A 26,766-nucleotide genomic window follows, 5' to 3' on the forward strand; every position below is an offset into this window, starting at 1 on the left:
TCCTCTTGTAATTGTCAGCCAATTTATTAAAAACCAGAAGTGTATAAATGGCTATCTTTATTCTATCAAACATTTTCACACCGAAAAGAAGGAATATGCGATTATCATGACCCGATATGGATATAGCAATTGTGATCAGTGTCAAGCTTATGCATATTGATGGAAACGGCTAAAACAAATTCTACTCTTTGGGCTCCTTTTGGCGACTATCCAGGATTCTGCTGCTGCGCGGTTAAGGATCATCTAAAAGAAAGGAGAAGGATTGGCCAAATCATATCTGCCTCATTATGCTTCCATCAAAAATGACTGCTGGGGTTAGCCTACAACAGTCTTATACCCACCCAACAAATCAACGAGAGCTGCTTTCGAAACTATGGAAGTAGGTCTAGAGATAGAAGGAAACTAAACACTTCGAAATTCAATTAAGAGCTACGCAATAAACGAGCACTATATTTTATAATAGATATCTTCGAATGAGCTATTCGATCGAAGAAGGTAATTTTACGTAATATAGTAATACCATTTATTAGAAAATATAAAAAATACTCTAAATGTGTATCGTAGTATTGTTGTTATATTCAAATTGGCAGCCGCATTAATATTAAAATGTTCATAGAATGCTCATACTCCCAGCTGATTGTTTCCCTTTATTTAACAAGAACGTTTGGTTGTTTGTTTGGTAATTTGTTTCTTCCGACGATTATTCAAAAGTCCCAATTTTCGTTCGGAGTGGACCTGACCGGCCAGCCTTATCTTTGTCGTTCTGCCCTTGCCTCGGTTGGCCTATATCGCTATTAGGACTGCTGCACATAACTGTGCATGGGCTAGCATACCTACCTCATTTCTCCGTTCCTATCACTAATAGCTCATGGCTATAACAACGGATCATTGAAGTGTGCTTAGGATAACGTCCCTAAATCGAATCCTACTTCGAAAAATGCTTCTTCTGCTTGGCAAATACTTACGAAGCGGAGTGCTTATATGCACCAAAATCGAATAGTAGCCTCGTAAAACCCCCAAGGTTTGTTTAGGGCAAAAGCGATCGATTCCATGTTTTATAATTGTTTTTCTAGCAAATGAGTGAATTTAGGGCTTCAGAAATACACGTACATGTCAATTATCAAAGCCGCAACTATCGATCTTTATAATAGGTCCATCGATTATTTCTATCGGCATTACATCATTTTCGGATAAATCTTCGCTCAATGAGTGCGCTAAGCCGGCTATTGTCATTGGTTCATTTCGCCCGAACGGCTCTTGTGGGTACGCTGGAAACAACCGACTGCACGAGCTTTAAGACCCCCGCTCCGGATGATGCTACGTACACCCTGGAGGAGAGGAAACTTAATCGACCATCTGAAATTTCGTAAACTCAAAGAAATAAATTAAGCAGACGATTTAAGAGGAAGAAATTATCATTTGCACTTACAATGGAACTATACGGAAAAGATGTAACAATTGAAGAATACCATCATGTAAAGAGGGGTAGTGTGCTCGATTGTTATATTTGGCCGACTCGTCATAGAAAAAGAATATAATACCTTCAAAGGTATTTTATTATTGTGTTTAAGATACCATCCTCAATTGAGAGTCGGGCAGATTTCTTTGGGCACAACTTTCTCAGAATTGTTGCATACGACAAAAGAGCGTCGAGATTGTTACTGATCGTTAAATAAAAGAAATAGGAAACAATATCTGAATTTGCGGAAGGTACAAGTTTAACTTTTCAACACGCTTCATAATAAACGATTTAAGCTCAAAACGTAAATTGTCACTGCGAGCGCCAGTAAAACAGTTTCTGTGCATATATTTAAAGGGCTTCATACATTTATAGCATATTGTTATAGTAAATGTATTTCTCGCTCTCGTCGTATATAACATTCCCCAGCCTGCCGGTTAACTGTTAGTGGTCAGCGGTCGTTGATGTGATATACAGGTGTATTTCAGTTAAGTCTTTCGAGTTTCACGTCTTTAGGGGAGGTCCCGCTACACTGCCTGGATTCCTAGGTAGGCAACTATTAGGGTCACCTTGTGGAAGCGGGTGGAAGTGTCCGTATATCGACACTTGCCACCATCACTTGTCGTATCTTGTCCGTGCTGTTCTTTGTAAAGTTATTGGAACCAGATACTTAAAGCTGGTTACATAAATCAAGACTCATCCGCTTGGGTAGAGCGTAAGAGCGAGACGGTTTCTGCGGCGAAAGTCTTTGGCCTAGATTTTGTCCATATTGATCGTAGGTCCCGTCTCATCCACGTACCACGCGGAGAGAGTTTGTTGAAGGAAAGAGAAACGGTAGATCCAGCTTATCACTGTGTATTACGCCAGTTGATTAGAGGAATAGTTCAAACCGGGCTACTTTATCATCTCTGTTAACTGAATTTTCTTGTAAAATTTCTGTCCTGATCAGATGCAGCATCATCCGAACGATTTCGCATTGTATAAACTTCACCAATATTCTCTCTGGGAACACGACACTGATTGCCGATTTAAAATCCACGAATCCTGTGTAAAGATGTCTGACAATAGATACAATGTATTTTCTGGAATAGTGTATCACATGCATAAGGATAGCGTCGTGGGCGGAAACCGTGATGTTAAGTTAAGATACATGAACAAACTCCTAGAAACTTTGTAAGACGCCGTATGACACGATCAGCACAAAGCCTGTAACGACGGCTTTTTGTCACGATCTTACTTTGTGAACATGAGTAGTGCGCGTTGATCATTTCTTTTGGGCATAACCCTCAGGAGGGCGTCACTCGAATTCGTTGGCAGACGTCCATGTTACAAGCAAGCGAAGAGTAGACTTGTCAAGCAGGGAAATATGTCGGCCCCTTCTTTCAAATGTTCACTGCGGATCAGGCCAAGTATTGCTGCTTTATCTGACTCTCACTGCTCCTCGAAACGCAACATTTCAAGCTGAAGAAGTCTGTTCACTGCGCACATCGTGGACGTTTGTTTGTTTCATCCGTTATCGTACAAAGGCGCGCGGTCGGTGACAATTTCAAATTCGCCGCCGCGTACGTATTTTTGGTAGCCATGGAATTCATAGAGTATGATAGAAATCTTTTCTCCCTGTGCGTAACTATTCGTATGGCTCTCTTCCTTTTTATATCGCTAACTTGTCTTCCTCTAGCGCAGGCTACTACAGATGAGTCGACTCGAAGCTTTTTGAGAGTGGCCTCACGTCCGGGAGACGTTTTGTTAGTTCCTTTGTGTGATATAGTGGAGCAAACACCAGCTTACAATGTTATATTACGGGCATTATTAGTACAATCTTAGGTAAATTACCGACCATCTGAGCACCTCGATCAAAATCTTGCCTACTTCTGTTACTTTACTATTGTTACCTTGTTCGTTTCGCAGCCTTATCCATTTACCGCTATGATTCAATTATCTTTAGGTAAATTACCTTAATTTTGATTATTTTATGCAAATCGGAGGCCAATTGAAAAACCACGGACGTAAGTAATCTTCAAGTCCCTTCGTAGAAAAACATACTATCTATCCCGCTTAATAGGAAAAAAAAAAAAAAAATCTTCTTTTTGTAAAATTTAATTCTATCTTTTTATCTAGAGTTAAAAAGAAAGCTAACTTTTGCATTCGTGTATTTTACGTATTTTTGACCGTCATTTCATCGGAAAAATTTGCAAAAAACTTTTCTTTAACCTCTTTGTAATAGAGTCTGCCAGATTTTTCTTCGACTCGTTCCTTGATATCAGAACGAGAATTGCCCTTCCTCAGGAAAGCATGGCAACAAGGGCCAACCTGCATCTGCAGATAGACGTAACGAATTATCAAGTTGCCATGGAGGACTGCGCCAACGACCAGTGAAAACGTTCTAGAACTACTGCAGCCAACGCTAAGAGAGCTGCTACCGATCTGGCCCAAGACGTTTGTAAATATTTTACCTCCGAAAAGCCTCAGCCTCCGTTGCAGGTCAGCTTCGTGAAATCCTCAGGCCAAGATTAATCCGATTCTTAAAGCCGCAGGGATGCTTGGCGCCACCTACCTCATCGCGGTCTAATGTTTTTCCAGCAACAGTTGTTTTACGGTTCCTCTTTACCATAACCCCTTACGCTCCGAGCACCATCGTGAGGCATCATCTGACCAAGATGGCTGTTGGCTAGCAGTCGATCCTGGAATCGGGGTCGAACCATTTGTCGAGTCGGAAAGACGCTAGGGGTTACTTAGAAAAACTCGAAAAGCACGGCAACCAAAGGGGCGGAAGCCTCTCCCATGACACTTGGATCTGAAAATTCTAAATAAGCTTGCTATCGAAGTGCTGTCTACGCTGAATTTTATCGATATTGAAAACTACACAGAAGCTCTACAGAAGAAGAAACACAGATGATGTAGCAGTTCTTACAGCATCATCGTGCTTGGACTTTCAGTTACCTATGTTTTAACGTACTCTGTTAGCTTACCAGTAGAACCCAGAACGATTGTAGGCTCTTTACAGTTTGCAACGAGACCTCTTGTAGGCCATCGCTATATTCCTAGTCATTCCTAAGTAACGGGGCGCCTTACCAATTATTTCCCAATGTTGTGGCGCAGCACAGAGTTGCATGGGGATGCCGCTCAAATGCTTCATAATTGTTACCCATCACACTTGTGCGTTTTTTTCTAATAAAAACTAATTAGCATACAAAGTCATAGCAACATGTTTGCTGTTTCAGAGTAAACCCATAGACTTTTATATGATGTTAGAACAAGATAAACTTACTAATGCTCTCGATATATTTCGCGAGAGCGGTAGGTACATTTAAAAGCAGTTGGCAGAATTACGAAATTTATCTTCACAGCACTAAGTACGTTTAATCGCCTTCTCTTGATTCACGCGTATACATATTATAAATCAAACGGTACACAGAAATTTCATAAGTAGAAAATGGTTAAACTGTTGTTAAACAGATCTTTAATTAGAATTATTCGTGCGACAGTGTGTTTCATCTTGAAAGGTACAATCAGTCTCTCCCTGCCTTTATCCGGTGATTTTTCTGCATCTGCCATTGTGCTGCCCTAAAGTCGTTCATCGCGTAAGGCAGTTGTCGGTGTTTTATACGAAACCAGCTACCTTGCCAGCAGCGCGAGCTTGCTATTGTTTTTTTGTTTCGCAGATGCTACGGGAATGATACTTTATCCACCTGCTTCAGGAAATCCAGTTTTACGAGCGTTTATAAAAAAGAAAATCAAACTATCAGATCGACCCACAAGAAATGATTGAATTAAATGTTAGCAACTGTAGATTTATTGAGCAGTCGTCAGTCGTTGACGAAGGGCAATATGCTTTAAAGGAAAGGCAAGCCGTACGTATGATCCAAGCTGGACAAATGCTTTTTCTCTACAATTAAAAGATCATAATTGGTCTTGTAACCTATATCCAACTGAAGAGATTAAAAGACCGATAAACTCACTGGACAATTGACAGGCGCTTATTTCTCCCTATATATCGACCAACCGTCTTGGACACGAATCCGTTTGTATGAGTCCTAATCATTGTTTCAGTGGAGCAGTGAAGCAATCCACTGTCCCGGAAAGACTGTTTCCAATAAGTTTTTCCTTTGTCTTTTTTACATTACACCGCACAACAAAAACCTAGTTGCACCTTTTATAAGGCCATATTCATACACCGACGATATTAAGTTACGCGTTTCCTATACTAAGGAAAGAGTTGATTACCCACATATCTTATACAACGCATGCGCAATGGTGCAATGATAATGATGTGATTGTTTCTGATGCGCGATCTCCTGCTCGAGTGATAGGAGCTAATGTAATTTTAGTGGAGACGTCATGCCCGTGCTTAAGTCGATAAGGGGTTTCAGAACGATGTTACCTTAAAGCCACTTTTGAATTTTATCATCCGCATTATACGAAGTCCACTATGCTGGTTTGCAATGTAACACTTTTTTTTTTTCATTTCAAGGAAAATTAACATGTTTCCATCAAGTAAACACACAATATAGTAAATACGCTGATTGGAAAGAGCTGATTAACTTACGCTAAATATTTATTTACTTACGTCGAAGCATTGACGTAGACCTCTACTTTACACGGCTGACACCGGCACAAACGAACTTGTTCACTCCAGTTACATTCCCGTTCACATAAGCTTCGTGTCATGATCAAGACGCAATTTACGGTGGAAGAACTAGTTAGTGCTGTAGCCCATCAAAATATTTCTGTTGTATTTTTCAGCATCGTACGTCGAGGTATTCTCAGGTCGTAAGAAAGCAATCCTTTGTACAGCGAAAAACAGACCCCGATGTAAAAGGTCGTCCTTGACACTCCCTTCCGGCAACTGACGTCCTGCTCCAGAAGACTGTCCGTCCTTTAACTGTGTGAAGAAGAGAGAGATTACAGTCACCGGCATAGTTTACTATGTTTGCTGTATTTACTCCACGGTTCAGGCCCTAGATAGGTTTTAGCGACAGAACGTGCAATTTATGTAAACGTACGTGCATAGAACAGCGATTTGCGCCCGTTATGAGTTACGCCAACAGCAACAATCAGGACGAACATAAAAGCATTCAGGATTCACTCGGCATCTATCGACGCAGTTAGGACAATTCAACGAGACGGTATCGAACGAGACGAAGTGGCCTACGATAAAATTAAGCATAACTTACGTGAATTACAGATCCACATTTTGCTGACGGCGCATTCAATGAGACGTAAATTCTTCGATGGAACAATAATCAGGCCGGGGACAAGAAACGTTTGAACGAAATGAAAGACAACAAAAACGCTATCCGAGATATATACAAAATACAATGATGTGAGTGAAAAAAGGAACTATTGAAGATCGATATTCAGAGATTAGCCATTAATGTACGGAGGATGAAGCGCCTTTGCAAACAATTTGTCAGTCATCTACTAAGCTTAGGCCAGACGCCATTGTATGGTATTCAGCCAAATACGCAACTCACGGTATGACTCAAATCTATATTTTTGCTTTTAATTAACTAATAGTTACTAGATTCTATTCTATGTTAAATATTCGAAAGGTACGAAGACCAATAACTGAACAGAGCGTACGACGAAACCAAATTTCTGTCCTGTCCTGCTCTCTGAAGTGAAGAGATAATAAAAATAAGTTTTTGTTATTTCTTTTTGTTTTTTTGAACATTTTCTTCGAAAATTTCGAATGTGTTTCACACATAAACGAGTTACTGTTTTCCTAGACCATAAAGTCTATTTGAAATAGTTAAAGTACATTTGTTGGGCATTGTTTGGACCTGTGACGTCTGTTTACCGCTGACCGTAGCCGAAAGCGTTGCAGCATGTATAAATAATTATGCATGCTCGAATAGTCGTTTCGATAACTTATCTTTTCAATTACAAACCGTTTAGAGGAAGCGGCTAAGGCCGTTGAGTGATTAGGCCAGGATAGACTCGGTTGGGCGCTTCACTGCGCCGAACGAGCCGTTTCTCAAACGGATAAAGTTGTTATCTCCGTGTAGATCTAACCTTTGAGCATCGTACATCTCTGTCAGCCTGTTAAACCTATCTTTTATTGTAATTTGGTTTAACCGTTCCGCGTTTTGACCTTTTTTTTTTGTTTCCAGACAATGGCCAACCTCGTTCTTCACTAACGTTGTATTGCAAATGCAACCCCTTATCTTGTTCGCGGTACGTCTGCTTCACTGATTGAATGAGTAATCGACGACAGTTCGTCACTTCGTAGGGAAGGTGCGTTCGAAATCCCTCTGGAACAAATTACATGTTTACGCACTCGCTGATATATCACCAATGATACTTCGGTGGGCCTGCGGAAACATCGTAGACGGAAAAGAAAGCTCACACCGACAAGGTCAAACAGTTCAGTCAGCGGTTTGAAAAGCGCACCTATCGACAAAAGTCGATCGTATCTCGCTTGTTCTAGCAGGTGCATCGCTATATGTCCGACATGGCGCCCAGTAAAGTTAAACGACCAAACGAAAAGGTCGATATTAGTAAGGACGTCAAAACGACAGGAGAGCATCGGGTTGGTGAGGGCCGAGGAGAAAGCGATCTATTAGTGGTTAATAGTGCGGTCGTCAGGTCTGACGCGATAGGCTGCAGTATCGGAACGGTCGAGGCGTCCATGATGCCGCGCGGATCTAGTAGTCTTGGCGCAGGAGTTGGTAACGGAATCTCTTTCAGGTCACCGCGAGTGATAGGTCTTGTAACGGCGTCGACGTTCCTTCTGTGCTTCCTCCTGTTCGGGGTGATCAACATCACTGCGGGTAAGTCGAAACAAATCAATTGGATTCTTGGTTTTGGTAGCAGGAGCAATTGGTTGAAGGAAAACATGCCTTACCACAACAAATGATATATATTTTTTCAAGGATATACCCCGTTGGGTACACCTTCAATGGTTGATTATGGTATGAACAAGTTTCGCTTCCATACTAATGGCGCTTGATTGCGTGGACACAACCCTCAGCCAGACTGACCAAGGTAGAAATGTCTAAAGATTCCGGAAAAATGCGTACACTTTCATTCTCTCATGCAAAGCGTGTACATTTTCCTATTTACTTGATAACTGTTTAAAGCAGAAAATTAAAATAGTACGTTCAATTTGTATTATCGTTATAGTGATTCATAGGAGTTAAAAATATCTCTGGGCCTAATGCCAATAATTGTCGCTTCGAACTCTGCCGTAGGGAAAATTTTCACAGAGCTTCCTTCGAATAAAGGAAAAAGCCTTTCTAATTATAGTTATTTGCGCTAATTTTAGAAACCAATTGAGAATTACACATTTATAACAGCAATTTAGCCAGTATTCCACTCTTTAAGCTTTTCAAGTGAAACGATTACATCATTTTGTCAGATATCGCTAAGCTTAATAAATTGTTAAAATATTTATTCAATTAATAACTAAAACGCATGCAGTATTTTTATATGGGTGAATTATATACTTAGAGATGTTTTGGTATATTTATTTTTTATAATTATTATAGATACTTTTTACCAACAACGTTTTCGAAAAATATTTGGTTGTAAGATAAACAAGGCCGTTGTTTTGGAGTTTCTTTATTTGTATCTACCCAGCTTCTACCACTAAAGCGCTTAGGCCGGTTCAACCCGTTCGCAGCATCCGGCTGTTTTTTTCTGTAGAAGCTTTTAGCCTTAAGTTAGGTTCACATTATACTAGCAAACCTAAGTTCGTCAGATGTTGCACTTTTGAGGTCGGTGGAGATATCTTGGTAGGAGGAACGTATTCACGTTAATGCAGCTGAATGTCATAATCAGACTCTTAAGAATGGCACAAACCTACGATAACAATAAAAAATTAAAAAAAAATACTATTCTAAAATTAGTTAGGTGCACCCACATCATTGCAAGCATATATTTTGTTATGAGAGGTTTACTTGTTGGAAGACGCCTGCTATGCACTGTACTAGCCGACTTGGACGGTGAGCAAACCTTCCGATGTACATACCTATTTCATTATTACGACGCAGGGTCATTTGCCATGCCAAGGATAAACAGTTGTGGGAAACAGTAACTTCAACGAGTCTAGGCCGACAAGTTTTGCCCGAATAACCGAAGATGCTTGTGGTAGAAGCAGTAAGCGACTGCTGAAACGACGTAGCGGGCGGGATGAAGGAGAACTGGTAGTTTCACACGGTCGTAGCGGTGTTGCGCGCCGTAAACGATGTAGGCTAACATGCACGTCGTACAATGATTTATGATACCTGTATCTCCTGGGCGTTTCTATGGCCTGGCGATCTTTGCATACGGAAACCACAGGGCTGTCATCGAGAGGAAGATCGCTGGCCAAATAATTTGTATCTTCTCTGTCTTTGCACCTGGAGAGAAACTCTACTGTGGTCTGAGACAGTGACTGACACTTTAGTCCCATTACCACATGTCATTTATTGTGCTTGTAGCTCATGCCATGTAGGATCGAGCACGGAGCAGACCAGGTTTAGAAACTTTCAGACTACACTCTTTCTTATTAGCCCTGTTATCTTTTAAACATTAGGAAGTCTTAACCAATTAGAAGGAGTCCCTTACCAGCCTTTGGCAGTTATAGGAGACACGCCAGAAAGAGAATGGTTATACCGGGAATGAATACAATTATTGAAGGTACATGGAGGACCAGTTTGCTTTTGATACTTCCGAACGAACTAACCGTACCATTTTATACGCATAAGAGGTGCCAGCCATTTTTCTTTTGAATACTATGCATACAGAGAAACTAGTCTAAGGCAGCTTTAAATAGCTTCTACTGTATAGAATATTAAACAAAAAATTACGTGCTGAAGCTACACTAATAGAGCAAAAATCGCTATTACATTGTTTGTAGCACAGGATTTACTTGACAACTTGTTAAACTTCAAGTTATTTTAAGTGTCTTTTTTTACCCACTTTCAGAATATAGAAGAAGATGCAAAGGCATTTTTCGATTACACTCTACGAGGAAAGAACAGCCAATTTGCAGTTGTGCTCTCTGTTATAGTACAGCCAAGTGGAAAATTAGGTTCCCGTAACGCAGTGTGAATAAGGCAATGTCTCAAGCCTACGCTGCCGCTGGATTGATAACACGTTCGCTATCAAAGCTAACCGGCCATAATGGAGGTAAATGGGACCGCTGCAGAGGCTCTGTATTTTCAGCATACACAAGTCCATGCATGGTAGCAGAGTGAAATTTCATAAAAACAAAAAAAAAAAAAAAGATGAGTTATAAGAACGAAAAGTTTTGATTGGCCAAAAAAAAATAGGTATTAAGAAGCGCTGCGCAAAGTCTTTGGCGTTTGCACTAGTATAACTAATTCATATGATTGTACCAAGAAAAATATATTAGTATATGGTAGTGTTTGTCCAAAATGAACTCGAATTCAATACTACGTTAAGGTGTTAAATGTACTGAATGAGGTACTGAGGTATTTCTGAGAACTCTACGTCTCTTTTCATAACCATAACCTTATCCAAAAATTATATATAGATTATCTTCAAGCGTTTCTTTAGGGGCACTCGTGGTGAACTATTTGAGTGAATACAATCGCCGCATGGTTTGATTGTTCCTTTAATTCTTATCCTTCTTATCTTAATTTTTTTTGTTTTTAGAAAAACGAAGCTTAGGCTAGTTGAAATCAAGTCATGCTCTATATAAATAAATTTAACGGACTGAAATTGAAGTTAGTGCCAGGTACTAACGCTGTTAATAAAAAAAAGCTCTAAAAGGTGAAACATCTAACCAAACTAATTATTGAAGCAAGCCTGAGCAATAGGATAGACGCATGAAAACCAGCTTCGGGATAATACTTTTGCGTTTTTTCGGTTAATTTTAGAATCTATTCAGCCTGGTGTATGTGACAGATCTATGTGTCGATGTACATATCTATTGCAAAATAGCGCAATAAGTGACGACGGCATAGGCGGTCCACTGCGGAGGCTTATCATCCTGCTTAGGACATTTCAGATGACTTAAAAAATTATTGATTTCGACCTTTCTGATCTAGCGCTAATAAGTTCAGAAACGTACAAGTTTTCGACAGCTGTAAATGGTTGGAACATCATTCGGTGCAAAAATCGACCATGACGTTCTCGTAAACCAAAATTCATTGATATCGTGTAGTTTTTATTCGGAACGTAGAAAATCTTTTGTCCTTAAAGCGCTCATGTTTATTTGATGGCACAACTACCTGCTGTCTGTGAAATCAAATACAGTTCCTTCTGGAAATTATTGAAACTTAACATCCTATATGAGAATCCTCATTTCGCTAAATATATGGATTCAGCTGGTGGCTAAACGTCTAACTCATAGCCATACAATAGAGAACTGTTCGTAAATTAATTTCTACAATATTGTATAAAAATCAGTTGACCTAAAGCTTTTCCAAGATGCATTTTCTGCCTGCGCAGGACAGGAACGTAGTACATTATATATTAATGTTTCTACTTGGCTGCATCTTCTGGCCCGACTGTGTTTTTGTTTTTTTTTTTCACTTCAATGGCTATTTGTAAATTTAGGGAAAGTTAGTGCGCGTTTCGTACAGTTTGGTCAACATACACATCCTGACAAGAAAATACAAAATAGAATAAAATATACCTTAGTAGAATACATTATCCTGTTTTTGTTATTGCGTATTTTATGCTGTTGTAAGGTGGCAGCCTATAGTTACGACACACGGCCTTATAGGACTATAAACATGTGTTACAGCGCTAAAAGACTATGAGGCTATCGTCTTTTAGAAGGTACTTCTTTTTCCAGGTGTACTTTTAAGCCTACCTTCAGCTGTTTTCAGATGTGCTTTTGCATGCCCTCCCAATCCAATGACTCAGATTGCCCTAAGGGCGACCCGAAAACCCATTATTGAACTTATCTTGCTTGGGTTTCCCCAACGGCCAGCGTAGTACTGCTATTACTCATTAGTACTTCTTTATTCTTCTTTTTATTGTAGCTTTGTTGTCATCGTTGGGTAACGTCGCAGTTTGAATTAGCGACAGCCAGTATCAGCTTTATTTATTTACTATCCATTCATTATTACTATCAAAACGTACTCATAAAGATGTGTATTAGCCCCCATAGACCATGTCAGGCACGCCATTGAACAGAAGGTGACTAAAGAAAATTCTGCCGTGATTTAATCTCGAAAAACGCTTATTAATTCATGGTCATTTGAATGACGAACACAATATTTTTAATACAGGTTGCTATTTCACGTAGCGTCAGATAATTAGCTGAAGCACGACGTAATGCACTGGCCAACCCGATTTGAGTGGCCGCAAAAGATTCAACAGGTTCTCACGAATTGCGCTTTTTCGGTTGTAGATACTTCAGTGTTCCGCTAGCAGTTGACTAGAACGGCTGCATTCACCCGAACTCTTGAAGTACCTCAAAAGACGAGTTTTCATGTGGAACCTCAAGCCCGAAATGCACAATCGTTCTCTAATGAGGCAGTGAGCTAATATGCACAAGTGGATTGGACAGTTGTTGGGATTTGTCAGCGGAGTGTTCATCGTTATTGTAGCATTGTTACTGTGAAAATCGTAAAGCGCGGCATGCCGAAAGAATCAGGTACGCGAAACTCATCGGACAATCCGTAGCGGTTGCATTGAGGATAGTACGGAACTTACTTCTTTCTCCTTCCTATCAGTAGAGACTATATCTAGCTATCAGGACCCGTCTTAATTCTCATAGTAGCTTGAGTCGCTTAAAGCAAGTCACGATTAAACGCGGAGGGTCTATATATTAGACGTGTAATGTGTTGTCGTAGGCAGGCGCATTACAGATACGGCTCTTACAATGTGGCGCTAATATTTTTCTTCAGCAGACGACGGGGTCGATGCCAGAGAACTCACTCCTAAACTTACGATATTTGATTAGAAGTACTAGTAATAGGCTGCAAAAACTGTCTACCTAGAACTTAGCAATTCGGGCGCGTTTTATTGCCTAGAGAGGACTGTTTTGTAGTTCAATCTGCCTGAAGGTCTTAAAGACGTGGATCTCTTTAGATGGAAAGAAAGGTACCGAGGTTACTGCAATAAAAAGGGCCGAGAAGTGAAGAGGTTGTGCAGTTGGCGGTTGTTGAAGGGATAATAATGCACGAGTCCGACCAAACCTAAGGAACTCTCGATGAGCACAATTATTCAGGCAGCTTCACATTTACTTCGAGAAGCGGTGAGTCACACAAATTAATAGGGATTCCCAAGCAAATAGCCCCGCTAGTGTCTAAAAATAGTTCTGAAAGGGAATAACGACGCTGGGACTTTTCAGGCTAATGATCCGGCGATAAATTATTACGATGCTTCAGGCAAGGTCTTCGATTTTGTTAAGTCCCTAAAGACCCTGAAAATAACATTCGGAGAGACGCAGATAGATATAAGAGCTGCTCCATCGAGACGTGTGGTTTGGCGGCTCGGGGAAGAACAACAAGAAGAAAGAAGCTGCCACTAATCCTTCTCTTCATAAGATGTGTAACAAAAATAACTAGCTTATAAATCCGAGCGACAAGCTCTGAAGGTAGTTGGAGGAAATTCTTAATCAAAACGAGCCTCTACTTAAAAAAAGGCTTCAAGAGAATCTGCAGTAGTAAGTTTCTAGCGCAACCCAAAGCATCACGAAAAATTTTACCGCCGTCTGTCTTCAATGCAATAAGCAGATAGAGAAGGAACCACTCGAAGAACTTGAAGCTGCAACATTAGCCAAGGAAATCGAGAAGCTTTTGCTAAAACGCAAATTATTGATAGTTTAGCAAATTTAATTGCAAGGACGTAACTTGAGACCGTTTCCCAATACTCACTTTTTGTGCGCAATAGCATTGTGGGCTCATGCGATACGAGAGCTATGGTAATCAGCTAAAGCTCCGAAAGGGCTAAAGTCCTATCAGACTGGTGACGGTGCAATATCCGTCTGTTGTCTCAGTCACGGGCCTCCTGGTAGGGAACATATTAAACCTGCGTAGTATTGGTACACTCGAAATAGTTGACGATAGGCGCGGAGGGGGTTTGCGTCTCTTGAACCCGCAGATTCCTATAATGAAGCTCATTGTCGGCATGTTGAAAATCGATGAAGACAGTACCGGTTCGTTAGAAGGCTACCAAGGTCATTGAAGATACTAAGATCCTTTTTAACTCACAATTGTCAACCCGCCACAAATCAGATTAATGAGAAGCATTTCTGATAAGACGAGAAGCGCCCTAACTTCGCAGTTTTTCCTGGGAACCAGGCAGAACCATGGTGCCTGGAACGACTGGCTAAAGTATCGTTAGAGTTAAAGTGAACAGACGCTCCACTATTAAGGCCCCACCGTAGACAATTAACGATCAGGTTAGACCAAAAAAAGCCAGGACTAAAATGGCCCTAACCACAAAGAGCAGAAACGTGTACTTCGTAAGTAAGGTTCATAAAAAAGCGATTAAATAAGCAGGGTTACTTTCGCGAATTTAATTCATAGCGCAGACATCGAACTGGACACCCGGGATGCAGTGGATCCCGTTATCATGGGGGTTCTGCGTGACGCTACCTTTTTTTGAATTCAAATAAGATCGCAAACGAACTGCAGATTTAACTTAGATTTCTCAAAGAGTACGAAATTCCAAGCAGGGGATACTCGCGTGGGCGTAAATGGCGAATGGCAACGTCTCGTAACTGGCAGCCCAAAGGATCCTGTCAGAAAGTTTTTATCCCAAAAAACAGCACCATTTGAAAATTCTAGCTGTAGGCTAGAAGTTTAGGTTTACTACAATTGCCAAATGGTCGGTAACTTTACCGTGCACTTTACAGTGACGAAAGAACAGAGAACTACCATAAATGTGACGAAATCGAGCATAACACAAGTGACTGCAAGAATCTCTTTGCTTACTGCTATGTATGCCGTACAGTAAGCCATCCAACCGGTTCCACGACACGTCTGGTCTTCAGGAAGACGGGCTTGAATCTTAAGTAAGCTCTGCTAGTGCAAACCCACTGAAGGCAAGACTCAAAGAGAAAAAGCGCAGGCCGTTGTCAGAAAGGAGCAAGGCGAAGAAAAGAGATGGTTTTCAATTGACGCTTTGAGATCCATCATGCAAAAATATAGCGACATCGCGCGGGAACCTTGAAAGCTGCTACAACTGCTACCTTATCTAATACATCAGCTGAAGTTAATTCAGGTCGATTGGAATCACACCCGAGATGTCAACGCTATGATGAAGGAGATTAGAGCAGACGAAATGCAACAATCACCTTGGTTACCGAGCTGAGTGTAGCGTCAGTTTTCGACTGGATTGCAGCCATTTGCAAGAGCGTCTGTATTAATGCAGACCTTTCTCTTCCTATAAAAAAAGAAGGTTGGTGATGGGTAGAACTCGAGTCGTATGTCATGTGCTCTCTGCCACACTAACGCAAACTGTGCGCGTGGTGCTTTCTTAATGAGCTGACCATCTCATTCAGATAGCGACTGGAAATTCAACGCAGATTTAGACGTTTGGAGCGTTATGAGATCTAATAGCAGAGGGAAACTTATATTGAAATGGATGGCTGTAAACGATCTAGTTAGTTAGCATGAATAGCGGAAAGGAGACAGCTTTCCACAGAGGAGAAGGCACGACCTAGGTCTAACTGTTTGCGCCCAGAGGATGGTGTGCGCAGAGGGCAATAACATAAGGAGAAGAGATGATACTTGGCTAACGTTGAAATTAAAGAAAAGACCATTACGATGGTAGACTCTATAGCTAGACCACGGGCCTAATAGGCCAAAACGCAGCCGGCTCGTTATTTCCGTCGCAGTGTCGAAAGACCTATATGGAGCTTCGATGCGGTTAAAACCTCCATCAAACACTGAAAGTTTTTGAGAACAATCCAAAAGACAGGCTGGGAAAGTTAGTACGTCAATATCCTTGGTCCTGGCCGGAACACCGCTGTGGGATTTGAAGGTACAAGAAGAACGGAGACTTGGGGATCGCTGCCTTGTAGGGTTACTAGAAAAGGAAAAAGAAAGAGAACAAACGAGACTGCAACTGTGACAAGCAAGCCTAAAGCTCGAGTGCATGACCCAATCCTGGACATCTCAAACCAGTCAAGGAAGTTCATCACTGCCTTGGTCGAGTCATCACTGCTAGTTCGACTTACAGAGGATTACTAAGGCTTTTTCAAATACACCGCGACTAGGGCGTCGAGGATAATGTTGTTCATACTTTGCTAGTTTGCCCTAACTTGAAGGCGGCTAGAATCATAGCGAAGACGACCATTTGGGGCAATAGCTACATAAGAGTGAATTTCCGCAGAATTCGGCCATTTAACTCGGTTGGGATTCACCACTTCTGCCCACCAACCCATTGTGCTGTTAAATGAAGATGACGGTAGGCGGAACGATGCAATAGAATTAGTAGGCAGCGGTTTCGGTGGAAATAGATACGATCGTCTGTGCTGAATCCCGTGGCTCATATAAAACAGGTTTTGCTCTAATAATGCTCAATAGTACGTAAACTGCTTTCCAGAAACCTTTTTTAGGAAAAAAATGTAAGTTATTTCAGCAACTTTGGTTGTTCGACGGGGGTCTTGTCGGCGTACAAACCCCGGTGGACGGCGTCCTGTCTGCGTACTTTTCAATTTGCCTCAGCATGTCACCTAATGCGTCTGAGTATTTAAAGTTTTCTTCCCACTTTATGTCTCTATACTCTCAATTGCCACTCTAAACAAGTGTTTCGGATTTTATCTCCGAAACAGTGTGAGCACTGGATTATAGTATCGGTGCTCGATTACAGTGTTTCATTACGATAATTGTACCTAGCCTAATAGGTGTTTTTTTTTTATATACGTGTTTAAACTCTATTTGCCAACGCGGTCAATATATGGTCCCAATTGTCACCTAGGCAGTCATTTCGGAAGCCACTTTTAGTAAATAGAACATCTTCTCTGTTTCTTGAAAAGTATTTGGCTATATAGATGTTTCCAGTCGTTATTCTGTTTGTCGATTTTAATTCTATGGCTAGTTCGGTATTAAGGTAAAATACTTCCAATGACCTATACCCATCGATAATGGCTTATATATGTTTCATATATATCATTAATGAGAAACAGTCTAGTAACAGTATTGCATACGAAAGGGTCATAGAACATATCGATATTGCATGGCCACTTCATGTAGGGTAGGGCATATATCATTTCGCCAATAGTTCCAATAAGAGAAGAAATGCTTGCCGTGTAGGGGCTCTTCGGTCGTAGCATTGCCTTTATCAAACACACACTACCGTTTACCAGAGCCGTGCGTTTTTCGCAGTCTTCAATTTGTTCAACTAAACGAATCAAGCGAAGTTCGTTACCAAGTAACCGAGCTGCAAGATCATATATGAAGGGATGGTACGTTTTATAAAGTCATCTAGACTTGCCTTTGTGTCGCAGACGAAAATCACAATTAAAGAAAACCCTAAGGCTATTAGCACTGGTAGGACAAGCCAGTTCGCAGGGAAAGTCCTATGCTAATGAGATACGCATCATAAAAAAGTTATTTGGCAAATAGAAAAACTGACGGACTTTTTTCTACAGCTTGACGCTGTTTTCTTCTTAATTAAAAGTTAACTTTGGTCAATTTCACTATAATCATTCACGGCACATGCTTATGTCCTAGCCTTCATTGATTTACCAACAGGCACCCTTTCTCCCAAAAACGACACACTACAAAAAGGCATTTTGCTTTCTGCTTTTTTTTCACGATTGACATACTCGATTTAGCCTTTATAGGATAACAATTCCTTAACCTTAACCTAGCTTTTTTTTTTTTAAGTAGTTTAGCTATTGCGATGAAAAATTAATCTTGCAAGATGCTTCACTTTGGCAACACGCGGTTTTCAATATTGCCTGTGTTGTACAATGAAATAGTTCTAACTGATCTTGTTCAGCAGGCACTTCTGCTCATTTCATTGCAGTCTTCGTAGGCTACTAACAAGTACCACTTGCGAGAACTACGTATTAGCGCGTTTACTGCCAGTTATTTTAAAGGCCAACAGGCCCGTCGTTGCTTATTTTATTCGGCCTTTCTTGAAGTATTGATCTAGTAACATCGGGTTTAGGTAGCAATATTGACGTGCTAAGTATAGAAGTTGCATCTTAGTTGCGACAGGGAAAATTTCGTTGGAAAGACGCGCGCCACGAACTCCTTTAGACGGTCCTAGATTTCCTGCCATCAAAGAAATGGTACGAAGCCAAAACGGGGGACACAATAAAACAATATAGCAATATTTGTTAACCGTCTTTGTTCAATTACGTAATTTCTCTTGTCGACGTCATCATTACTACGACTGGTCCGTGATGTGAATAACTTAGAAAATTTCTGTTAGATGCAGCGTTCCAATTGAAATTTAAGCAACATTTACGGTTTGAAAATGAGCAACAACGTAATCTATTGGGCGCAGTCAGATATGCAACTAACCGTTGTAGCGCAGCAAACCTGTCCCTATATTTTGGGCATGATAAGTTGAACAAAAACAGTAAGCCCTTTTCTCATTCTTTCTCTATCTGCTCCTTACTACGGTGAAGTAACTGCTCTGACTACGATAATCTGGCATTCCTCAATAACAAGCTAATGCGTTCTTCCTATATCGTATACGTACGGACGAGGCAGATCGTACGACAGTAACATAGAGCGATGGCGCTAGTAGCATTAATTATTCAAACAGGCCAATCGGGACGTTCGTCGAAGACGAAAGCATTGAGTGGATTTGTGCGACGAGACGCTCCGCTATCAGGCCGGTCGAGCGCTAGGCCTTGATTGTTCTAAACACCTAGGTTATTGTAATGCGTCTCTAATTCGTCCTTATTGACAACTTGCTACCAATATTCAAAAGGATCTGCCTTCAGTTGGCTTGTTTTTAACCATGTGGCATAATGTTCCAGGAACACTGATTACTCTGGCATCAATGCGTATTGACGAAGAGCACAGCGGTACTGCGATGGTAACTGACCCAACACCTACTGCTATATTGTTATCAGATCGTCCGTCTCCAAGCAATCTATCACAAGCGGAAGCTACGTTGAGCTCAATATTTGGATTGCCTGCTGGTAAACAGAGGGGCTACCAAATGAAGCCGCAGGGCCACAGGGGTGCGATTGATGCAAGGCGATTGGTTGGTATAGTCCTTCTCTTCGCTGGAACTGCTCTCATCTGCATTGGTTGGTTCAGTTTTATTTATAAAATGTTCTAATCTATTACACTGTATATGGTATTTCGTAGGATTCAATATGTGATATTTATGCTAGTATAGCACAGGCAAAAAGGCTTTCATGTGTAATAGACGCAAGCGGGCTGATAGCAAACCGATTTGAATAGAGACACTGCTAAAATCTGTCTTGAACTTGATACAGGGCAAACGGCTGTGAACAGCCAGCGTGCTCGCCAGCGACTCTATGAATCCCACATTTTCCCCACACCTGAAATGATCAATTCATCTTCAGTGTAATTCAACTGTATTTCTCTATTCGCCCTAAATTTTTTTTCCAGTTATTATTTACCTGTCATCTGACTTCAGCACGTATCATGCTTCAGATAAATGGTACCTCGAAAAACTAGACCGTCAGCCGAGCTACGGGTTCTTCTAGTTGACAGCGTTTAATGAACCTAAGTATCTTCTACATTGCTTTTTCATTCAGGTTCATTTTAAATATGACGTTAGGCTTGATTGAGACCCTTATGTGTGTCCATCTGGGGGCAACCGGTCCAGCCCGTCTCGTGTTGTTATGCGTTACAATGAACAATTGACTTGCACTCGAGTCTTTCTATCGTAGACATATTCATCTTTGTACTAGTCCACATCATGAACCAATCGAACATTCAATGATACAACTATCCGCTTCTCAGAAACTAGGCTTGACCAGGTACCTTCGCAGCTGACACTGAAGTCAACATTGAAGTAGCACTATCAGCATATTTAGCTACTCGTATTTTCGTTCTCGTTAATATTCTTATGGTATAACAAGCGCTGTCGTAGTCACTACGCTAGAGATATGTATCATTGCCGTAGCACCCGATAAACTTCACCAATCGACGTATGTTGTCAATTGTGAAAAGTACAATGGGTCTGTTCGCTTCAAGTTATAATCGAAACAACACTGGGTGGGTCTTCACTTACGACCCAACCGGGTCCTTTAGTCGAGACACGTTTTTACTTTTTACAAAATAGCTATTACATACGACTCGTGCGAGTGTATTCCATCTTAGCCTATTTACCCATATTTCGTTGCCTTCGTTTGCTTTCAATACCGAACTAAACGGGCAGGCAAAGGCAAGGGCAAAGTGACAACGAGCGTAAGATAACGAAGACGTTAGTCAATCCTCTAATAAATCAACTGCCATCACAGGGGACACCGAAATCGCAACTAACATATGCAGATTTCTTGGATGATCTTGCTTCGAAACTAGCCCTAAATCAGTTCCCATGAGGATACCATACTGTATTTCTATAGCGTACTCCTTACCACCCCCCAACCGATGTTCTCAGTAAACACTGGATAGCAAAATAGCTTTAAAGCTTGGTCTTTCGAACCATCGTTCAGAATGTAATCTGACAGGATCGTTTTTTCAAAGAGTTCTAAGAAGGGATTACGGAATATATGTTTCGTCTATAGTATAATATATCTCAAAACTGTGCATCTGAAGAAAGGCATTTTTACCTAGAACCGAAAGCTTCCAGACAGATTTAGCGCTAGTAAAAATTTACTTTCTATAGGAACTAATGCTGTATTTTTAATGTTTCATCAATATTTCGATGTTGTGTTGATAATTAGAGCTGGCGATATACTGAGCGAACATGAGTTCAAACAAGGCTAAAGGGTATAAAGTATAATTACATGTCTCAAAATTGTCCGGTTTTATTATTAGCTATTTTTTTATATAAGGATGCTTTGTAATTTTTTCACGAGGATCTTTGAGATTACTTTGCGACGTAATTTGTAAAAAATCTAGTCAGCAGAGAAAGCAAGCCGGTCTGGAAAACATCTAAATGAGCACAAAAGGACTTTATATTAACCCAGAGGTCAAAAAAATTAAACTAACTTTATCAGCCTATATACAAATGGTTGGAAGATAAAACAAGGACAAGGCCCAAAAGAAAATTAAAAAATTTAACAATGTATTTATGACAACCAGCAATCGTGATAGAAGAGCCAGTTAAAGAACTTTTGTTTTATAGTCTCTTTTCGACAATACTCTGGTCATGTTTCTGTTATTTCCTTGGTCCGTGTTCTCTAAAAGATGTCACAAGAATCTTCGCAAGTTTTTTTTAGAAGCAATAAATTTCTCGGCGCTATTTTACCAGACCGCACCAATCCATCAGAGTGCGGACTCCTATTATATCCTACACTATAAACCATGTCACTACCTAAGAAAATGCAATTCTACCCTGGGGTATGTGAGTTACCCGACGACAAAAAAAAGCACGGTTACTATTCAGAGCTCCCCCGATAAGCACCGTGGTCTGCGGTACTGCTATAAAATAGGCGGGGCGGTTTTTGCGCGTTGTACGCGTAGGATCGGCACACCCGTTTCTGACCAAGGGGAACGAAGGACACATCTTGCGTCTACCAATGATTCATTTTTCTGGTTTAATTAATATCAGATTAAACCTAGACAACTAAAATCCTGCTGGATATGAGATGCCTTCTCAAGAGGCCGCTAATCTGTCGGTATATGTTTTTCTTCTAAACGACCGATATCGTTCGAGGTAACCTTGGAAATTCTGTCTAGCTGATTGGTCGAGCTGAGGGTTCGGAGCATGAGGAACATGTCAATATCAAACAATTTCACCATAATGGTAGCAGTTTGTTTCTTATTACAGAACATAAACAAATTTCTTGACATTAGACAAGAAACTTAATTACTTTCTAAAACCACCACTACAATAAGGGTAATATCGTAATAATAATGTTCAACGTACTGAAATTGCAAGCTATCGTTACGTTCTCGTCTAAGCTTAGACTTGCAAGAGCGCTGTTTTGTTTATGAAACGTTATGGCTGAGCAACATAAATATATATTACGCTACAGCTAGTTGAATTGGTTGCCTGTACCATACTCACTGACCAGTCCATGTGTTCCCGTCAGATCAAATTTTTTTTGAACATGTTTCCTTGTCCTTCTTCGAGCGTTCCGGAAGTACAATTTGACTAACATCGAAGATCGATATTTTCTGAAGATGGCCTGCCTTTAAGTCTGTATTTCGTCCATAGGAGACAGAATAAAGTTTTCTCGACTGCGGCGAGACCCCTAACCACCGTTAGACGTGTAACGGAAAGTCCTTTGTCACGCCATTAGGTGTGTCTGTGGGCTAATCGAAGAAGAACTACACCTGGCATAGCTTGTTGAAGACTAAACTTTTGGCGAAATCTGCTGCCGCTACTGCTATTGTCGTAAGAAGTCTTACTACTGCTTTTCAAATTACCTGGGTTAGGCCGCCGTCGGATACATGCACGCTTTGTAGTTTCATGTTTAACTAGGCTAATACTTTAGCAATAAGCATGTACGTTTCAAGTTGTTAGGGCAAGCGGGCTAAGCACACGTGAAGTTTCGGGTTTGACTCGTGGCTGATTTTATTGAAAACTCCTAATTTTTTTTTTATATTAGCTCACCTAAAAAATACGTTTAATCTCGTCAAATACTCTAACAACCTATTTTGTAACTAGAATATTCTTGATAAAACAGTTTCGCTCTCCACCGGGCAATCGCAATGGAAACCTGGTCATTGATGGAATCCCGTATCACCGTTTCGAAAAATACAAATTTCATTCATACACGCTCCTAACAATCAACTACCTCGTCTGCTTTTAAAAAAAGTATCACTATGGTATGTATTGAATAGAATATGTTTAGGTTAAACCCGTCGAATGCTGCTGCTGCTGCTGTGCGTGTCACTATAGTTCGTGTGAATTTGCAGATCACGCTGGACTAACTTAGAATGAAGATTTCACTAGTTCCAAAGTAAGAGCGTATGTTCACTAGCTCTGCCGTGCGTAACTTCCATAGACACAGCAAGCCTCCAGGAGCCTGACGGTACATTTATGTAGTTCGAACGCGGCGAAAAACTGTGATAGATGTCCTGTCGCTCATTACCCCTAATATCACCTTTAGGACGTCCAGCAGATTTGCAGCGGATAATTAGGTTATCGAAATCAACAAGGTCCGTACAACACATACGTGCAGTTAGGTGTTTTAAATGGTCTTTTTCTCTCCCATGTTAGGATAACCCGTGCTTGTAAGGCTTTGACTACTACTACTACTACTACTACTACTACTACTACTACTACTAGCAAAGTGATGAAAACAAAAAAAAAGCGACTTTGCCAATATCTACGTAAACGTCAAAGAAAATCACAATCATCCAGGAAATGTAGGGGAGTATTGGATATGGAAAGATATTTGGCCGCCTTTATGATTGTCCTGAGAAATGTCGTCTGAGCCTGTGTTTTCTATATGTAGGACCTAGAGTGGTTTGTTACTACCTTAAGGGTGCACATTTTGAGTTTATGTGCGATATTTGGGTGACACACGGCTGAGCCAATAAGATGATAGTTCCAGGACTGCTTTTCGTAGCCTTACTTTAAACCTAATTAAGGTGAACATTTTGTTGTGATAGCGTGGCAATGCTGTCTTACTCAATCAATTGTAACAATATTGTTTGTCTTATGCCTTTGTTATTTTTGTAACGTATACACCAGAGGAAACCAGCAAGCTTCATTGTTAGTTAACACTACTCTTCAGAGTCTTAAAATAGGCGTTCCATGCATTTCGATCGAACTTTTTTTGATCGTCACTTTCCGACCATAACCATATTATATAATAAACTATTATTATAACTTAACACTGTTAAGTTATACTACGATATTTACTACGAAATATTCCTATATATATATAGGTTATACATAGTACATATATATATTATCAGAGATTTATTTCATGGGACTCAGAGTTCGTTTGGTTTTATTGACCAACTTTGGCCAAAAGTAGTTTTTATGGCTTTTCGCCTTTAGAATCTCTTGGACTTTATTATTATAGCAATCCTATGAATGTCTGGGTATGCTCAAATACGCTGACGTCACCAGATGATTATACGAACTGTCAACGTACCAATACTAACTGGCTAATTAATAGAAACTATAGCTAAAAAAACAACAGTCGACTTCGACTTTGACATCCGGAAAAGTTGCCCGACGGAGCTAAAAAGGTGTGGCCTGATAGTAACCTGATAACAGGCCTTCTAGTGTTAAGGATAACACTAATGAAACAAACAACAACCATCTCAACGTTCGCAAACGGTTTGCGCTCGCTCATTTTTCTAGGTAAGCGCATAAGGTGCTGAATTATTTTTCTAGAAACGTCGACTCATTTTGATGGCTTTCATAATTCACGACACTTCTTGGTCTAGTGGCCTTGCCTCTGCCAAAAAACCTCAACAGGTTTTTTAACAAGGGAGATTTGGCAGACATTGTATTAATTAAAAAAAAAAAAGAAAGAAAAACACCCTTTCTATGAACGTTCATTTGCTTGACATGCACAGCCTCAGACCTTGAATGGTCTACTTTTCTACTAAGAAAAGTCATACTTGCCTGGACATCCGAGTATGTAGCGCATAGATCTTAATATAAAATGCCAATAATGTTATCTATTGTATATGTCCGCTTTGTGCTGAAGCGTTTGTTCTGCTGACAATGACCAATTGTGATGGGGGCAGACACAAAACACTGGCAGCGTCTCAATCACGTTCTTCCTCGGAAATATTTCACCGTTCTTCATTTTAGCGACAAACGTTTAATTCGGATCTTTAAATAGCCAGAATAGTGTCCGAGATTAACTAGAGCGTCGAAAAGAGACGCTCCGTTGTATGAAATTGATCGAAATCGTCAAAAGATGACTCATCATAATTACCAACCACCATTGATAATAAAACGTTTACCTAGATTCACTAATAACAAGAGCTAATTAATATTTTATTTTGAAAATCATGTACGGTTCTATGGCTGCTCTAAAGGCTAACCTAGTAATGACGGAAGTTGACCAGGTTGACGGGCTCCGAGAGGCACGCTATTAATAGCGATGTCAACTTACCTTCAAATTTCTGACTGTTCTCTTCCATTATGACTTGTCTAAAGCGCCATTGATAAACCCCATCGAAGTTAAAAACTTGACTGTCATCTTGTGTGCCCTGTGTTTCTTTATCACAAAGTGATAACACGCATTATTATAGTTTTTATATAAAAACACAAATCACCGTAAATATAAATAACAAACAATAAGCGCAGACTAAATCAATCAAGGAGCGCTAAAACAATCAGCGCTGGCACTACAACTCCACGGTTAGCTTAAGTTAGTAAGACGGTCAAAGTAACCTTTCGATTGAACTTAGTATTCATCATCGTTTTATGCCTAGTAAAATCTGTCAGTAATAGATGTAATTTAACTTTGTTATTTAGTCTGATAAAGGAGCTAAGTCTAGAAAGGTCATATAGGACTGAACGGTTACCTAGGGAAAACATAGAACCAGGATAATTTTAGCCATCTGATATCCTCTATAGACAAATTGCTCGCTATACTGAATATATGTCTGACAGACGCTCAGTTTACGGCAGAGTTCGTTTACATAAACCATTGCTATACGGAACTCAGCAGGTGTTTCCAATAGCCAGAAGCCCAGTGCTTCTGGGCCGTTCAGATGTACTTCTTAATTTCGAAAGCAACTACGATTAACTTGGCCAGCGGTAGACAGAAGGGTAGCTGCGCAGCAAGATCGAGGCGAGCGGAAAGCATCGATTCAAAACAATCATACCGTCAATAGTTTATGCGGCTAATTATTGCCAATAATGATTATTATAGAAAAATCATGTACCTAACCTTTCGGTCTTGAATCGAGGTCCATTTATTCTATGTGTATGAATGTACTCTCTTTCAAAGAGCCAGGCAATGCGCTTATAAGTGGGGTTTTGCTGATTACAGGTGGAGGCATTGGGTATGTGGCGTGTTGCTCGGTGGCTTCTGGGTCATCGCTTTCGCTAGCGCCATGTAAAAGAAGTTTAAAGACTTCGTTTGTTGTCGAACGTGAAATTCTTGTTATTACAACAGCTCTTGGAGAACAGCGGCAACCACCGTCGTCGAACTCGCCTCCGCCCCCATTGGACGTCTAGTCAGCAGTTGGGCGCCAACAGCGCTGATAGCCTCCTACGTTCATCCAACGGATCCGTACACAAGTCGACGGTGCGGATTTTTCCACCCATAGGCACTTCAAATAGAACCTAATATGTACGCTATACATCGGAACACATGGTCTTCTCGAGCCAGTGATTAATATTTGTAACGTTTATATATA

At 40.5% G+C, this 26,766-nt stretch overlaps 1 protein-coding gene and 1 long non-coding RNA gene across 2 annotated transcripts in view; one reads left to right on the forward strand and one right to left on the reverse strand.

Annotated features, from left to right (window-relative positions):
* Positions 1-26,766, forward strand: part of LOC111272543 (uncharacterized) — a gene marked incomplete at its 3' end in the record, with an annotated part of 36,975 nt that extends 10,209 nt beyond the window's left edge. The window contains 3 exon segments of the mRNA XM_022854053.2: positions 7,573-8,232; positions 19,314-19,589; positions 26,397-26,766. Coding sequence (XP_022709788.1) covers positions 7,905-8,232; positions 19,314-19,589; positions 26,397-26,584 — 792 coding nt within the window. The 5' untranslated portion in view covers positions 7,573-7,904.
* Positions 163-25,981, reverse strand: LOC111272544 (uncharacterized). The gene is made up of 4 exons (XR_015315768.1): positions 25,512-25,981; positions 6,027-6,341; positions 1,111-1,371; positions 163-243 (listed from the first exon to the last, which is right to left on the reverse strand). It is a non-coding gene; the product is annotated as an uncharacterized LOC111272544 (long non-coding RNA).

The sequence above is a fragment of the Varroa jacobsoni genome, unplaced genomic scaffold, assembly GCF_002532875.2.
Source record: "Varroa jacobsoni isolate VJ856 unplaced genomic scaffold, vjacob_1.0 contig02548, whole genome shotgun sequence".
NCBI lineage: Eukaryota > Metazoa > Arthropoda > Arachnida > Mesostigmata > Varroidae > Varroa > Varroa jacobsoni.